The 18,055-nt window shown below is 35.3% G+C and overlaps 2 protein-coding genes across 15 annotated transcripts; one reads left to right on the forward strand and one right to left on the reverse strand.

The window, feature by feature from the left end:
• Positions 1–5,497: 5,497 nt before the first annotated feature.
• LOC112278055 (intraflagellar transport protein 81) lies at positions 5,498–12,593 on the forward strand. Of its 14 annotated transcripts, none has more exons than XM_073531712.2 (16): positions 5,501–6,156; positions 7,174–7,343; positions 7,773–7,845; positions 8,086–8,165; positions 8,266–8,341; positions 8,527–8,793; positions 8,988–9,105; positions 9,383–9,519; positions 9,719–9,808; positions 10,109–10,339; positions 10,434–10,683; positions 10,865–11,096; positions 11,219–11,337; positions 11,517–11,623; positions 11,718–11,785; positions 12,028–12,593. In XM_073531712.2, the coding sequence occupies exons 1-16, from the start codon at positions 5,950–5,952 to the stop codon at positions 12,116–12,118; spliced, it is 2,316 nt and encodes a 771-aa protein (XP_073387813.1). In that variant the 5' UTR covers positions 5,501–5,949; the 3' UTR covers positions 12,119–12,593. The 14 variants fall into 14 exon arrangements, 11 of the variants coding, with proteins under 11 accessions (XP_073387817.1, XP_073387816.1, XP_090104062.1 ...); XM_073531711.2 differs by having other exon boundaries at positions 5,503–6,156; positions 11,718–11,849; XM_090247937.1 differs by having other exon boundaries at positions 5,504–6,246; positions 11,718–11,849.
• LOC112278054 (alpha-xylosidase 1) lies at positions 12,237–16,773 on the reverse strand. The gene is made up of 6 exons (XM_024511066.3): positions 16,067–16,773; positions 14,974–15,656; positions 14,587–14,817; positions 13,963–14,456; positions 13,583–13,804; positions 12,237–13,397 (listed from the first exon to the last, which is right to left on the reverse strand). The coding sequence occupies exons 1-6, from the start codon at positions 16,270–16,272 to the stop codon at positions 12,486–12,488; spliced, it is 2,748 nt and encodes a 915-aa protein (XP_024366834.1). The 5' UTR covers positions 16,273–16,773; the 3' UTR covers positions 12,237–12,485.
• Positions 16,774–18,055: the final 1,282 nt, after the last annotated feature.

Consider the following 18,055-nt stretch of genomic DNA (forward strand, 5'->3'; position numbering starts at 1 on the left):
TACACTGGATATCTGGCTGTGGAAGGTATAGTTATTTTTACAAATAACAAAGAAACCCTAATAGATTTTATCCATGTATGAAGAATATAATTGAAATATCAATTTCCAAGTATTTAAAAACACTCCGCATAGTCATTTTAACCATACAATATTCCAATTGCTTTATTTCTTTTATAATTAAGTTGTTTTTGTTTTTCTTAACAAGCCCTAATCCTAGCCAGTGAGCTTTGATAAGTTGTAACTTTTGATCCAACCATCCACTTAGTGTGAAATTTTGCACCCAAATACCAGTATAAGCCTTCTATATGCTTAGAAAATTTCAGCCCAACCCAACTTACAGATTGCAAGAAAACGCCCATAAACCGCACTGATGACACTCGGCCGCAACCTTGAAATTTGATGTAGAAACTCCAGAAGTGATTTCTCCTTTGTCAACCGTTAACTCCAGCTCAAAATTCAATAGCCGCTTGATCTCCAAATCTTCTATTACCAAGCCAAAAATTACATCGATCCAACTAGTAGATCTTCAGATATCACAGAAACCCTATCCAACCCTAGACTGCCAACTTCCGACAACCCTTTGTACTAAAACCCAGATATCTCTTGATTTCATTGTTAGATTAATACAAATTTTTGTAAACACTTAGCACACCCAACTATCCAGACAATACCAAATTTTGACCCATAGATGCTACACGACTTGCACAAACCGATTGAGAATGCAAACCATCAATGTTTTATATAAAATCCAAAACACCAAAATAAATACTGACTTTGAGCAGCGATTGCTCTCCCCTCACAAATCCTAATGAAACCAAACTAGTGATCTTGAAAAGAACTTGAAGCTAGCTCTTCGATCCAAAAACTCGATCTGAAAAAACCCCCGTATTTTGCCCTAGGCGGCCGTTTTAGTGGCTGGAGGTCGGATTTCGACCCTGTCTCATATCCGGCCGACCCCCGGATAACAATCTAATCTATCCTAGTGGTTTTATAGCCCGATCCTACCCTCAACTTAACCCTAGTATCAACCATGCTAATAAATTATCCTTTTTATCCTTTTTTTTTACCATTTTATGGCCTTTCTAAGGCAATAAAAAGGTTACTACAGCCTAGAAGGTAAAATTACTAACTAATTTTTATCTACTAGCTATTAAGTGAAGAAAATAGGATTAGAGGCTTTTATAAAAGCCTTGTAAAATATATTGAATGCTTGTTGAACCATGATAATAGAATATTAATTAAAATATCATTTTTTTGTCATATTTTTACTATATAGTTGTGTCACAACATGACAGTGTTCTTTCCTGTCTTTCTCTCAATTGATTTATTTTCCTCGATACAATGCTCTCGTTCTTATTAACCATAATCTTGCTTCAAACACTACTAAAATCGTCTTCCATTGCCAATTTTCTCACACGTTTGATAATTAATTCCTTACACTCAAAGCTATTATCACTCCTTGGCTGTGGCACCAAAATGTGATTGCTTATTTTACTTATTCCAAAAGAAACCTTGGGGTCTAATTTAAATCCAAGTTGATAACCAATTCTCTTCGAGTATTAAATTTTTATCTTTTTAAATTAAGTTTTTTCAAAAGAAATTTCTAACTTCTTTTTTCATATGATCATATTCTTTATTTTTCTAATCTATATTGTTTTGTCTTATTTTTGGCCTTACAAAGTAAATAGAAGCCTACTTTGTAAAAAGGCAGCATTTACACCTTTAATTTTACTTTCTTTTTGATTATTATCTATTTTCTAAGATAATTTGCTATAATATTTGAAATAAGATCTTCTATAATATAATAATTTCTTCATCTTTTTTACTTATTAGTCATGCTACATTATGATAATGGACAAATGATCTTAAGAATATATAAAATATGCTAAAAGTATATTTTTTTAATAAATAAGATAGCAATGAATAGTCTCAATAGAATATTGGATGAATGTATTCATTTAAAGATGGAAATTTTCCAATACGGAAAAAATGAGCGCTTTTAAATTATGGATGTTCAAAGTAAGAGATATCTTATTTTATATTTTTTTTACAAATAACCTTGCTGATGCTATATGTTGGTGACTTTGAAGTTTTTTTTCTTTAATAAAGCTATAGTACAATAGAAGCAATATGGCTAACACAACTATACGAGGATATTGGAGAAGTATAAATAGAATCAACTTTAATGAAGTATGACAATCAAGGATGTTTTGCATTTGCAAAGAATCCAAAGCATCATTCAAGGACCAAAAAGATTGACATTTAACATCACTTCAAATCTTATACTTTAAGCATTTCTTTTATTTTCTTTAGCTTGTTCATGATTATTTGATTTTAGGTTATTTATTAAAATCTTAGCATATCTATTACAATGTTAGTATATACTTTTGAATCTTAGAATATCTTAGCTTATCTTAGAATGTCCTAACTAATCTTCACTTGCCTATGAAGTAGTCAAGAGGATAGAGAAAGAACTTCAAAGTGAAGATTTGGCTCTCTTTTCAAGATAAGGCAAAAAGAACTATTCTAATCAATGTGGTAATGTGAGAACATGCTTCATTTGTAGAAAATCAAGTCACTTTGCACAAAATTGCTACAAAATAAATAACAGAGATAGAAAAAAAGCCAACAATATACATGAGTAATTTCGAAGATATGATTTTATATTCATGGCAATTATTGATTCAAGTGCCACCAAACACATGACTCTATACAAGTATTTAATTGACACTTATGAAGAAATTTTATGGAAGACAATTGCATAGTACAAGCCATTGCAATGGGCTCCATTATAGTTGAGATTGTTGTGAGAATAAAACCTATTGAAGAAAAAGAACTTTGAAATCATCAACATATAGCTTCAACATGGTTGCTCACAAAGAGAGTATAAAATAAGATATCTCTCACTTCTAACATCCATTACTTATAGGTGGTGGTTACTGCTTTAATGGATATATTTCATCTTTTGATGACTACATTCATCTAAAAATCTACTAAAACTATCTATAGCTATCTTATCTATTATAAAAATATACTTTTAGTATAATCTTTATATCCTTAAGATTCTTTGTCTATTCATCTATTTTATCTCTTGGCCTTCTTATATATCAAGAGCCAATACTTTGACCAATAGCAACTTATCTAAAGTTATCTAAACTTATAATATCATCTATAATATAACTTATTCCACTTTCATATTTATTTATTTATTTTAACACACTCCAACATTGTTACTATAATAAGTTAGCCTTCTAAATTATAAGAATCAATTTTTATAATAGAAGATTTTATTGTATCCTTGATTGATAAGACATTGCACAACAAAATGAATAAGTGTAAAAGACCATTATTTTTTCAAGAAAGAATATTATATAATATTCTTAAGCCATATACTCCAATCCAAATATTAAAAAAATAAGTCTATAACTTCATGGTAGAACTAACTAAGATGGTATTGATTGATCAAAGATTTGACAAAAAAAATATTTCAAATACTCTGTTTCAAATATAGATCTTATTCATATAAAGATATTAAATTTGGTCTAATGACTAAAAATTAAAAGAAAAGAAATAAATTCCAAAAGTTGAAGAACTTATATCAATTACATACATTGCACAATAATACTTAATTAGAGTCTTATGAAGAAGTTTTACATAGAGGACCTACAATAAACTTAAATAATTTTTTTCCTACATGTTCATGATTCCTTGATAATATCATTCACTTCAATTGATAATATTATCTTTGACCAAATAATTCTATGACTATGTCTTCTACTTACAATCATATAATATATTACAAGGAATAAACCATCCAATATTCTTTCAATATCTTAAACTATTCTTAGGCTCCTTCATCTTTCCAACCTGTCTAATTAATATATTTATTTTATATATATTATTTAATATAATCCTTGCAATTTTCAATCAATCAAAATTTAAAATCAAAACTTATCTAATATATATATATATATATATATATATATATATCTAAAAATATCCTTTTATAAATTTTTATACTAGATCTTTATAACATCTACATCTTCTAGAAACTATTTACAACATATTTTTCTCAAACAATACATATTTTATTTCAAGAGCTTCCAAAGAAATAAGAAGTAGTTGATATTAAGAAATTTGCTTGTCATACGTTCAAAATAGCATATATATAGTACCAATACTATCCAAACTCTATATTTTTTTAGAAAGAAACTTCCTAATATGCTTCCTTATATATTCTTTTGAAATTTCTTCAAGATTTTTTTCTTGTTTGATAGTTTAAAACCAATTTTCTTTGGTCTTACAAGCTGAATCTTAAATACTTTTAATCTCAACATATTTTTTGAATTTTATAACATATAATGGTATGAGATTGATCATGGGTAATAAATAGAATCTTTACTTTGTGTATTTTTTTATAAATAAGTAATATTTTTTTAAGCAAGAAATAAAGTGTATAATTATAATACATAAAATAATTTAAATTTATTCATATAAGGTAAAAATCAATGACTTACAACTATAAAATTATTCATAGGTTTAATAACCATTATTATTATATAATTTAATCACCATACATACATATAAAGATGTATGTTTTTAGAATTAATTTCATTTTGAAATGTGATTTAGGTGTTATCTAAAAAATAAGGCTAATTTTTCTTTTAAATAAATTTTTATTATTTTTTACTATTTTATATAATAATAAAAACATATTTGGTACTATTATCTTAGAAATTCTTAAGAGTATATATTTTATTATAGTTTTTAAAATTTGGTTTGGCATTTTATACAAGGCTTTATGAAATTATATCAACTATTATACTCATTTTTATAATGCTTTAACATATCATAGTATTCAAAATTTTCTCACATCCAAAAAAATATCCAATTTATTTTATAAAATATAAGTTGGTTGAAATTTTTTACAAACATGATATGAACTTAATTGTCATATGTTATAAAATTTAAATTAAGTATGGTACTAAAGATTAAATGGTCATTTTTTCAATTTATTATTATATATTTTATTATATAATAAAAATATTTATTACAATATGAAATATTGATTCTATGCAATAAAGAAGTGAAGTGTTATCATTTTTTTTCATGATTGATTGAAATTTATGCAACAAACACAATCCAATAATGTCATGGACATATTTAAATAAACTCTTAGTGCTATAAAAAAGAAAGATCATTCTTCTGTTTTTGTAACAGCGTTTAAATTATTAGATATTTAAAATAAACATATTTCAAAGGATTAAGTATATAGTTGGAACTTTTGCAGAGTTTTTCATTTCTTGAAATAATTTAAAGAAGGATTCACTATATAATAATTTTTAAAAAGTTTAACAATATGTATATCTGGAATAATTAAAAATATGATATATTATTAAATTTTAAAATGATTAAAGAACAGTAGTACACTAAATATATGCTATAAAATATATTCTGAGTAGAGGTACCCAATACATGATATAAACCATTACAATAAACTGAAAATAAAAAAGTTTCAAGTTGAATAAAAATATGCACTCAAAACAACTTTATCTGTATCCCACATCTTTTCTATTATTGACATGCATTTATTCAACTTGAGTCTTTGAAAAATATTTTACTTGAAGATAAATAAAATAATAACAACAACAACAATTCAACAAAAAAAATTAAAAAATCAATATATATACATATATAATATAGAATATAATTTGTGTTCTTATATTACAATTATGCAGCATTTCTGGAAACTGTATGCTTTAATAAGTTGTGGATCTATACATGCTTTGAAATAGATTGTACAAAGACAAATTATATTATCACAAATTTGTAAAATGAACTAGAATGTATATAAACATGAAAAATTCAATTTGAATAACTAAAAAAAGAAGTGCAGTTCTTTGCAAAATAACAATTGACATATATAGATATTATATAGATATTATATATATGTATATATATATATGTGTGTGTGTGTGTGTGCGTACATATATCATGAAATGGGATTTGCCACTCACTTATGCTCTGCACCTAACCAACGTCCATGTGGCCTTGCCTGCCTGCCTCCCAACCACAACACTGCCGCTCTTCCCATTCCTCCTCATCTTCACTGCAAACTCTATTCATGTGCCAAATCATTCATCATCTGTGCATCTGGTGAGCTCATCATCAAATAATGTTGCAGAAAATGGCCATTTCCTGGATTTGGTGATTTGGTGATTTGGTCAAGTGGAAAAGTTTATGTAGGTCATTTGCTCTTGCTGACTTGGGGAGTGTCGGATCTTCATTTTATTCAGTATCACAAAAAATTTAGAAAACTCAATTTTATAATAACAACTGTGTTTACAATAAGAAGTTCACAATGCTTGTCTGATAAGATTTAATCACAGACTTTATAAGTTTTATAGCTACTACAAAATAATGTTGGAAGTTGCCGTTATATTTAGCAATATTATTAATATTTAAACATTATATACTGAATCTATATCTATAAAATGAGTAATGAGTCCCAAAGATGTCTTTAAATAAAATTTTAATTATTATGAATTTTCTAATAATTTAATTTTAAAATTTTATTACAGATATTATTAATAGGAAATTATTTTTATAGTGATTAATATGAAAAAATCTATGTATTAATGAATAAGAAACTTTCAACCTCAGACTAAAAACCGTTGTCTTTCTTTTTTTGGTGAATAAATTACAAAATAAATTCAATCTTTCTTTCATTATTATACACAAAACATTAATGTGTATGCAAAATTGACACTAAATACATTTGATAAGTAATCTGTGTCAAATATCGTTTTAAAAATGTGATGAAATTTTTCTATGGCATTATTATTATTATTATTATTATTATTATTTTGTGGATTGAAAATTCCATGGAATAAAAACAAGAAATCACGTAAAATAGACCATATATATATATATATATATATATATATATATTTCGGCCAAAATTAACGAGTGCCACAAGAGGTTATCAAGTAACTCTGAATTCTCTTTTTGCTATCAGAATTATCCACAAAGACAATTGATATTCATTACATGAGATAATTTTTACAATTATATATGTAATAGTGTATTTTGTACAATAATTCAATATTCTTATATAGTAGAGCTTTTTTTTATGCATACTAATTCCTGTTTGATTTTTCATTATACCTACAGGTACTTGCAAATTCTTTGGTGATACATGATAATTTTCGAAATTCTTCTGTCTTTTCAAGACTTTGTGAATTAGACAAAAACAACATTATAAGTATGGCAAGAATAGAAGATATTGTTTACATGCTCAACAAAGCACCTTTCAATTATTCTATTTCATTTTTAGAATTTAGGTTTGTGATAAACATCACTAAGGTTTTCGATAAATTTTCAATCTAATAAGTTGTAGTGTTTGTATATAACTGTAGAACACTAATAACTGTACTATACTAAATTTATCACAAGTTTAAAATTGTAATTTTATTATATCTGTACCATGATAATAATTAAAAACATGACTATATGATAATCTTAAAATAAAATATAATTTTTTATGACACCAAAATCTTCTCACACTTTGTCATGATTATTTAAAGAAAAAATACAGTTTGTAAAATTTGAGTAAAAAGGTTAAAATGTTTGCATTATAAGTTATTTTACATATAAACTCAGTTTGAGCTTAATTACAAAATAATCGAGAACTTCAAAAAAAGAAAAAAGAAATCCGCTGAATTAGATTTTTATTAAGAAACTGCATGACACAAATATAAAACCATATGCAGTCAGAGTAATTCGTTGCAATTACAAAAGTTGGTCCTATACGTGTTATCAATTATTCACCCTAAAAATAGCCAGGTTTGTATCTTCTACCCCCCCTCCCCCCAATATTGTTTGAAAGATGAATTTAAAGTATTAGTGGTGTGTGTATATATATATATATATAGTCAAACAATTGAGCTTTCAAACCTTAATACATATCTACACCAAATATATTCCAAGATGAAGTTTCCAATGATATTTGAATTGTATGACATCATTACTATGTTTCGATTAATACAATTAAATCCGTTTATTTATTTATTATTATTTTTACAGAATTTGGATTCAAATGAAGAAAAGATAGCGTGGATGTTGGATGTTCTGAGAATGCTCAATTATCGTCCCAAAAATGATAGGTGCCTTGTAATAAGTACCTTATTTATCCTTCGTTTTTATTCATTTTTTATCCATTTAATTATAATGTTTGAGCATGATCAAATCTTTTGTGTGTTTCAGCTTGGTATTTCAACAAGGTCTTGTAGATGGAAATACAAATACAATTTATCCACTTCTCATGTGGTTACTTCCTCAGGTCATTATTTGATCATTATTTATTATATGTATTTATATATATATTACAATGATTGAATGAAAATTTATAAAGGTGTTAATTGGTATGTTGAAAAACAGTTCAACTTCACTCAATATATATATATATGTATATATTAAATAAATGTATAAATTATAAATATGCCTCTGCTCATTGTGATGTATTAGGTAGAAATGTTGAAGAAACGTGCATATTTGGCACCATTTTTAATTGACATTGATATACCACCAGAGTTGATATTAGAAGATGATGTGAATATGCTGAATACACAATTTGACATGTTAAGAGAGTATTTCAAAACTACTCATAAGCACCTACAAAGTATACACAAAAAAGAAAAGAACTCATCAACTTTGAAAAGAAATGTGCAAGGCCTTGAAGTTGAAAGAAATCATTTAGATGAACAAATTCAAAAATTCAAAACTGAACTACAGGTGAGAAAAATAGAGTAAAATCAAAATTATTCAATTAAATGGAATATTTTTTTAAAAAATAATCTTATGATCTACCTATGTAATATGTGTAAAATTTTAATCTTGCATTCATGTATCATTTATTCAATTGCTTATTTATTTTAACTTGAAATTTTTTCATGAATAACATCACAATAGAAAGTGTGATGGTTTAGCATGTGGAAAAATTAAACGAATATTTGGATGCAATACAAACATTACGTGATGAAAAAAGTCAATATCTATTTTTAGTTAATCAATTACAAGACCAAGAACATATACTTGCTCAAACATGTATGTTTGAATGGAAAACCCTCATGCTATCTTGCACGAATATAGCTTAAAAGCTTTGTCTTGATCACAAACCTAAACTTTAGAAGATATTTGACAGTTCCCTTTCATGACTTTAATTGAAGTGTGCTTGGTTGTTGAGCTCATAAATGAGCTTAACAGAGAAAGAAACAATTTGTCAGTTTGCCAAAGGGCTTCAAAATGCAGGATGTGAAGGGTATGAAAGAAAACTTGTCACAGATGCCAATTGTGATAATTTGTGTGTGGAGACATGTGTTAGTCAACCATTCCAAAGTGGTGTCAAAGCTGCATGAGGTTCAAGAATTAGCAGGAAGTGAAAGCATGTCTGCAATGTTGCAGAAGATGGCACAAGCATGCTCATTGCTGCATTACCAGGCTGAAGATAAACTGCCCAAGGTGCATACTTTTGGGAATCCATTTGAGGGAATGTGTGCCATAGTTACACAATTACAAAGCTCAGTGTCATGAACGTGTGGCAGTGGTGGTGGTGGTGGTGACTACTCCTGAAGATGTGCATTGGCAAGCCAAGCGTGGACTGGGGATGTTGGGAAGTGTCCCTGACAACTGACAGAATGGTGATCTGTGTGGGTAGCAGGAGATGGAAAAATCAAGACTTCACTTGCAAGCATTGCAACAAGTATTGGGCAACACTGACCCCATGGATCCTGCCCTCTCCCCCATTCAGGTGCCCAGGGCCTGTCATTCAGTCCCCTTTGGATCATCACCTCTTGCACTCATGCTTTACTTCTATTTTGAGACAGCTATGATCGATTTCCCTTGGATCATTTCTCATCTGCACATGATTTCATTTATTTTCGTGACTTTATAGAAATATTTGTGGGAAAATGGAGTGAAGATCTCGCTGTCACAAAATTAGTACAATTGAGTGACATATGCATCGTACGAAGTGAACTTCGCAATGGCCACTCGTGCTATAGTCTAAAGTCCCTCAAAAGAAAGCGTTGCAATGAATACAATGCGGCAGGCAAAGTTAGCACTCGTGAACGATGAATTGAAGGGTTTGAAGCGACGCAACGTGCATGACCACGATGGCAGTGGCTGTGGCGAGGGCAACGAGGTGCAGCGTCAACAGCTGCGAATGACCTCCATCGTTGCCAATAAGATTCGTGATGCATTCGACAGGCTTGCCGACCTCACCAAACAGCGCGACATGCTCATTGCCGATCTTGAACATAAGTTTCACTCCATCGAAGAGGTATCTATGTCAAGCGTTGAAGCATGGCATGTGAGTTATATGAATTCTCATAGGTTGGACCAAGAATTTCTTCAAAGCTGATAAATGTGCGCAGGTGAAGGGGTCTGTGCGGCGAGGAGAAGATTTGAAACAGTATGTGGAATTGCTGCGAGGGAAAAGTGCCACTTACAAGGCTCTGAAGAAAGAATTGGACGATAAGGCAACTGATTACGGGGTTCTGGTTCGTACTAAGCGGCTTCTGGAGCAACAAGCTGCAGGTGATGCTGATGTTAGTACATTTGAAGATGGCAGCGCAGCTGTGTATGAACTCATTCAGTGCACTCAACGCCAGCTGGAGCAACAAGGTTGTCGTGGATGCGACCTTGATGAATGCACTATTCCCACGATCAGTTAGTCCATGCGTGCCACTACTGATTTATGATATATTTAAGAGTCACAGCTTAAATTGCACATTACTGTTGGCACTACGTTTCCATTCTCCCTGTAAAGAATCTCGATATTCTCCGATTGTGATTGGATGTGTAGACGAGATTTCCGTGGATGATTCTGCCACCAATTCAAGCGAGGGACACGAAAAGATGTGCAAAAATGTATGGAAGCGAATCGCAGAACTTGATACGAAATTACAAGAACAACGAGCAAAAGTAGCTCCCCTTCTGAAACAGCTCAAGGAAGTGAGAACAACATTACAAGACATTGAGACTAAGAACGCAGAGCGAGAGGAGAAATTCACCGAGACGTCAACTGTGTCTAAAAGGTTATTCCACCAACAAGCGGTGTAAATCCACCAACTCTGATTCCTTCCACATGCTGTCGATCAGACTTGCGCCTTGCAAACAACATATGTAGAGCATTTACTTACTGTGAGGCAACTTTCAGGAAATTGGCAGAGCTGGAATCTGCTGTAAACGAGAGTAGCAAAAAACATGAGGATGATTACAAACAGCTCCAAGAATTGAATCTTCACAGGGAACGACTTGAGACTACCCTGGACCAATGTCAGCTTCACGTTTATTTACTTCCATAAATCTACCCCTAATCACTTGACTTAGTCCACTTACAAACTATCCATAAGTATTAATCATTTGCAAGAATTTTGACAAAGTTGCTTAATGTGGATTTAGTATGAGAATGTCCAATTTCACTGCGACATTGGGGTACCACATAGGACTTTCAGTGGCATCTGAGTCGAAGAATAATATTGTGAGCGAGGAGCTCGAGTCGAGAATTCAACTGCAGGAGGAACTTGTAAATGACTTGCAAAAAAAGCAACAAAAGCTCAAGGTATGCCACTATTATTCAACCACACTAAACTCAGCAGATAGCAGATTCACATTGATGTGGATGTAGATTCCAACCACCGATACTGCATGTGCAGGAAACAGAGCATGAGCGCAAAGCGCAGCTAGTCATTATGCAAGACTTGCTTAAATTTCTGGGAGCCAAGTTAGCCTTATTCTCCTCAGACATGAGACCTGCTATTTACTCCACCAACTCTTCTCTTGAAAACGTCAACTCCCGCACTTGCAAACTTAGTGGTCGTCTTTATAAGTGCTAATTTCTTCTCCACTGTCGTAAAGTTTTTCGACAGTTCTACTTCGGTCTTAACAAGAAATCAATCTAACCATGCTGTCACCCTCGAAATGTAGTATAATCCAGAGCTCATATAATTTTGGTGGAAATTGCAGGGGGTTGAAAATGACCAGAGATTCGGGAACTGATGAAAAATCAACCATATTAATAGGAATTTTAAACAATTCAAATAGAACGCGAGAATGAATCGGTAATAAACCCTCAACCATTTGTACCATGAAATAAAAAGAGCTTTTTTCGGAGATCGGGGCAGGTCTTGAATTCAAGAACCAGGTTCAGATTATAAATACACTCGACAAAAATGTATACGGAACTTTCACAAGTTTCAGATAGCCCCGAAATGATGTGAATCCCAAAAACCAATTTTACTATAGTTTCTGTATGCTAACACCACCATTATGAACTCCAGTTCTATCTCTCTATATTCATGGACCATAATTCCTAGCCAGGAGTGCTTATGCATCACTGTCCAGCGAGAAGAGGTGCATCGAAATACAGGATGAGGCGCCGTGTTAAATGAGAACATATACATTCTAGGATTTAAAAAACGATTCTAGCTTGTAAATGCGTCGCTTCCAGAACAATCCCATGATACCTCGAAATCTTTACCGATGGGCAAATTGAGATCAGTAAGGGTTAAGTATGATGCCTTGTTGTCAAAGGTAACATTAACGGCCTCATACTTGCCATTAACCTTCACAGAATTAGGAGCTGTACGCACTCCAAGAACGGAAACCGTTTGAAGCATCAACCCTTGCTTCACTGCATAAGCACCTTCCTCGACATCGGCTTTCAACACATACACACCGTCCTTACGAGTAGCTTCAAAAGTCACAAGTGATCCCGCGCCATCCTTAACCTGCATACTAATTGTGTCATCGTCGTCAATGAAGAGCTCTCCCGTCGCTTTGCTCCGTCGGTCACAAATAGCTGATGGCGCATTGAAAGAGTCCGATTCGGGATCCATTGCAATCAAGAGGGTGTAGGGAGTTTTCCGGGCTTGCGTCGTGGTTGGTGCCAAATCTTGCAGTGGTAGGATGGAGCCACTGCGGACATGGGCATTAATGGTGTCAAGCGGAGCATCGAGAGTATGAAAAGAATTATTCGCCCGCACCACTTGCGAAGGGTTGAACAAGTTATACCACACTCCCTGAGGGAAGTATGCGTTCACAGTGACCTGGCCTTGCTGAAGCACTGGAGACACCAATAAATCGGTTCCGAGGGTAAACTGATCAGCAATATCCCACGTCCGAGAATCCTCAGGGACAGCAAAGAAAAGAGGCCTAAAAATAGGCGCTCCTGTCTTATGTGCTCCGAACATCAGCGTATACAGGAAAGGCAGAAGCCGGTATCGCCACGAAAACACCGACCGTGCAGTCTCTGTAACCGACTCCCACAAGTAGAATTCCTGAGGACCTGCATGAATATCGGAGTGATCCCTGGAAAATGGGTAAAATGCTCCAACCTGAAAGGGGATTCAGAGAGAGCCATAAATTTCCGAGGTTAAACGAAACGAAATCCTTTATAAAAACATTGAAAAATAAAACTACACGAATTTAACCTGTATTCTACAGTACGTAATATATCAGTTGAGTTTCTTTCACGCTTACGTTTCGAAAAAACTATAGATGAAATTATCACGGATCTCACCTGAGTCCACCGGATGCAAAGCTCTTCATTGGTCTGAAAGTTAAATCCACAAATATCTGCCCCGACCATGGGTACTCCGAACAGGCCCAAATTAATTATGCTCACGACGGAGTACTGAAGATCTCCCCAAGTTGCACCATTGTCACCGGTCCAATGGGCAGCGTACGAGCCTGATCCGAGGAACATAGATCGGGCAAGCACAAAGGGGCGCTTTCCAGTCAACTGTGAAACAAAAATTATTACATTAGAATTGAAACATTTCACCACAAACTTGTACTGCGCATCACCATTACAGAGCACGCTTAAGAGAAATTCAGAGATCGAAAGTTTCGGCCCTGATTTATGCGGTTGCAAGAGTGCATTGTGCAGAAAATAGATACCTCCTTAAGCGCTCGGTATGTCGCAAGTCCCTCGCTCATTCCATAGACGTTGTGGGTATCGTAAGCCCGGATACCATTGAAATGCTCGCAGTTCATCGCCATTGTGTGCGCGTACAAAGGCCGGTGGATACCAAGAGAGTTAATGTGGTATGGAGGATCATCCCACCGGTTGAGATTTGTGTTATCACATATCATGCAACACTCATCGATCTGAGGACAAGTCTGAATTCCGGGGGGGAAATAACAAGTAGGACCACCGCAGAAGTTGGCAGGCTCGTTCATGTCAAGCCACAAGCCATCAAATGGAATCACTTTATGAAATTCGGCTACCTCTGTTGACCAAAACTCCTGCGATTTGGGATGGAGGAAGTCGGGTATGTTTGTGGCGCCTGGCCATACCTGGGCAACGTAGCGGTGGCTCGTACCATTCCTCATGAATATGTCCAGTTTGTCACCCCGAACATAGGTGGAGTAGTTGGTATCGATCTTGATCCCTGAAAGATGGACGAACATGAACACACAATTCAACAGTCAAAATATCATGTAGTGATAACTGTGTAATATCATATATTTTTACATCGAATTAAAATCTTGAACGATTTTCATTGGATTAAAGGGTATTACCAGGGTCCAGAATCATGATAAACTTCTGATGGTTCTTGTGCAAGTTCTGAACAAAGGGCAGTAATTTGTCAACGGGATAATTGACGGGATCGAGAGTGAAGTCTTTGTAGTGGTCCATGTGGTCAATGTCGGACCACATAGATTCCACAGGAAGGTTCACCTCGGCGTACTTCTTCATGACGTAATCAAGCTGTTCCACATTATTGTATCCGTACCGAGATTGATGAAAACCTGCGGCAATAGCCACGGCAAACAATCAATGTCATTAGATGAAAGAAACTGATCTCAAAATCAAATAGAAATACAAGCTTGTTCTGCACTATGCACCAAATAGTTGAAGCCAGCTTGTAAGTGACATTCGCAAGATACAATGATTTTTTTACTTACCAAGCACCCAGTAAGGCATTGCCGCAGGTCGACCGACCAACTGAGTGTATTGGTCCACCACCGCGATAGGGGCGGGTCCGGAAAAGAAGTAGAAGTCGAACACTCCTCCAATGATCTTGAATGTGATAGAAGTATCATTGTAGACAATATCCATTCCATTACTGTTCATGATCGCGACTCCGTGAGTAAGTCCCCCTTCGCGCACGTCCACGAGGAAGGGGAAAACCCCATACAAGTCAATGTCGATGTTCCAGCTTCCTATGTCTGTCGCCCACATTGTATATTGGCGATTGTGAGAGAGACGAAGCCCATCCGGACGAGAGCTCTCACCTAGTCCGTAAAGCGCTGACTTATACGGCAACTGGGAAGAAATCTCCAAGTACTGGTCCTTGAAAATTATGTTATTGAACAGTCCCGAGCCAGGAGCGGAGGTATTCCACAGCACTTCGCCATTTGAACGCCTGACGACTGCAAACCCAAAGGGTTCGGCGACGTAATGAAATTCCAACTGATTTTTCTTGCTCGAGATCACTCCTGATTTCTCTACCTTTAATCTTCCAAAGAGCTTCCGGTTAGCTTTAAAACTATCCACAGGGTCCCTTGGAAGCAGCTCCTGGGGGACTTCGTAGCGTTTTGAATCAGCATCAGAGATGTGTACTTGAAGGCGGTCACTGCCTCGATACCTGCCATTTCCACGCGATCATGAGCATGTTAGAAGAGATAGATAATTGACTAATGCATCACTCAGAAAGGAAGTAGACAGGAAAATACTATTCCCTGTTTTCCTGTGTAAAGCAATGTATAAGAGATGTGAGATAATTATAATCGAGTCTAAATCGGACGCAACATTCACCAACGAAATTAAATATACTTGTCGAAAATGGCAGTCAAAAATCCCAGAGTAAACAATCAATTTCATTTAGAAATCATTAGAAAGACTAACAAACACATCGTGAAATCAGACGCGGTTCGCCATTCCCACAGTACCAGCCAAATCCCACAGAATCCAAGCACGCGGTACGTATATAAATACGCTTAAAAACCGCATAGTGCAGAGCGACGTAATGACAACTGCGTGCAATTGTGAGCTTACCTTGCTACAAGTTTAAGATTCTTGACATCAGCGCCATAAGTCTCAGTAGCTTTAACGAGCTCAAGATACCCAACAACGCCACCACCATTGTTAAGATCGTCAAGTCCGACAAGGTTGTACCCATAGCCAATGGAGTCTGCCTTAACAGAGCTTAAAAGGCCAAACAGAGTAAAGGCTAGAAGCGCCATGGATCCTTGTCGACCCATGGTGGCGATCGAAGGAGAACTGGAAGCTAGTCAGAGCGTTAGGTTTAGAAAAAGCAGGTCATGACGAGGTTCCAAGGGGAGGGCAGGAGAAGGAAGAGGAGATGAGTAAGAACCAAAGATGCTACTGCTGTATGAGCATACCAACTATAAGTTACACAGGCCTACAGTCGAAGGTGGCATGACAAAGGCACGGTGGAAGGATCCGCCTCTGGACGAAGAATTGCAAGGGTGCCACATGGCGCAGTTTCCACCCTTGTTAACAAGCATTCTCACACTGCGGTTTTAACTGCTCATTTTGGATACTTTTCTATTGTCCAACGCTGGCAGGCTCTCGGCAGGTTGCAGGTCCCGAATCTGGTGCGACATCAAAAATAGGGGAGGTCTAAAGGAATGGAAGGGGAGGGGAGGAGGCAATGACGAAGATACGGACAAAGGTGAGGAGCAATGGAATAGACGGAGAGTCCAAGGCAAGGTTCCAGGACTGAGTTTGCCGTGGCGGCCAGGAATGAGGGGCAGGGAAGTGGGGGAGGTGGAGCACGTAGAGGGGAGTAAATGAAGAGATGAATGAACGAACTAGTGTACAAATTAAATGAATGACAGAACGAATGAACAGCCCCGACGACCACGTCGCATGCATGCGGCCCCGGTCCCTGGTCGTATTCTCGCTTTCTTTGTCTCCATCGATTTAGCGGCAACACTGCCCTGCCACCTCGCCCTCCCTCGCTCGATCGCTGCCTCGTTCTATTTCTCTCACCTTCCGACGAAAGGAAGGAAACCCCACACCCCCGGCCTCATGCAATGCCCTGCCCGGCCCTGCCCTCTGTCGCACCAACCTTCTTCACCGCCCATCGCCGCTGCCCGGTGCAGCAGGATCGGGAATAATGTTGCTACCTCAAGGAGTGGGATGCCCGAGGCAGGGATGCCCTGACCAGTCCAACTGGCCCCAGTCCTCTGTGAAAGGAACGTGCTCGAAGGGCATCAAACCATCCCCCTCCGTCCCCTCGGTCCCCCCGTCCCCATCTGGTGTGGGGCCCACCCCTCCGCAGCCAGGCTGCCAGCCAGTCAGTACCCGGTAATATTCCATTCGCCTCCCCTCGCTACAGGTGTCATCCCGTCTCGGTCTTGCCTTTTGCGGAGTTGGTCATTGCGATGGGGACACTGGCCAGTCTTCTCACTCCATTCCTCCCCCCACCCCCACCCCCACCACCGCGCTTCTCCTCGTCCTTCCATTCCTTCCTCGCAATGATGCGTTTCAGCCTCTTATCATCCTGGACTACCCCGTTTCCCTATGTTCTCGGCGTAAGTTTTTTACAGGCCTCACACTTCTTCCGTCTTGCACTGCCGTATATGACCTCCAAGGTTTATTGTTCTCAAACTTACATCTCCATCAAAACTCAAACTTTCATGAATATCTCATCATCCTTTTAGTAACTAAACCAGATGATGAATGGTTTCAATCATTAAGACAATCATTCATTTAACACATTTTTGTTTTGTTTTGTTTTGTTTTCTGTCTTTCTACTTATAAAGTAGTTTAAAGCAATGATTATTTAAATTTTTAGTAACAAACTTAATTAACTCTCAACTTGTGCTTTTCATATAAATATTTTTATTTTTAATATTTTTATTTTTAATATTTTTATTTTTAAAAATAGCATGTGCATCAATACAATCAAAGAAAATATATAAAAAAATAAATATTTACATACTATAATATATCATTTAATCTAAAGTACAATAATCATATATATTTCAACTTCAAAGAAGTTTAAATTATTTTAGA

The sequence above is a fragment of the Physcomitrium patens genome, chromosome 26 (genome assembly GCF_059467195.1).
Source record: "Physcomitrium patens ecotype Gransden chromosome 26, ASM5946719v1, whole genome shotgun sequence".
Classification (NCBI taxonomy): Eukaryota; Viridiplantae; Streptophyta; class Bryopsida; order Funariales; family Funariaceae; genus Physcomitrium; species Physcomitrium patens.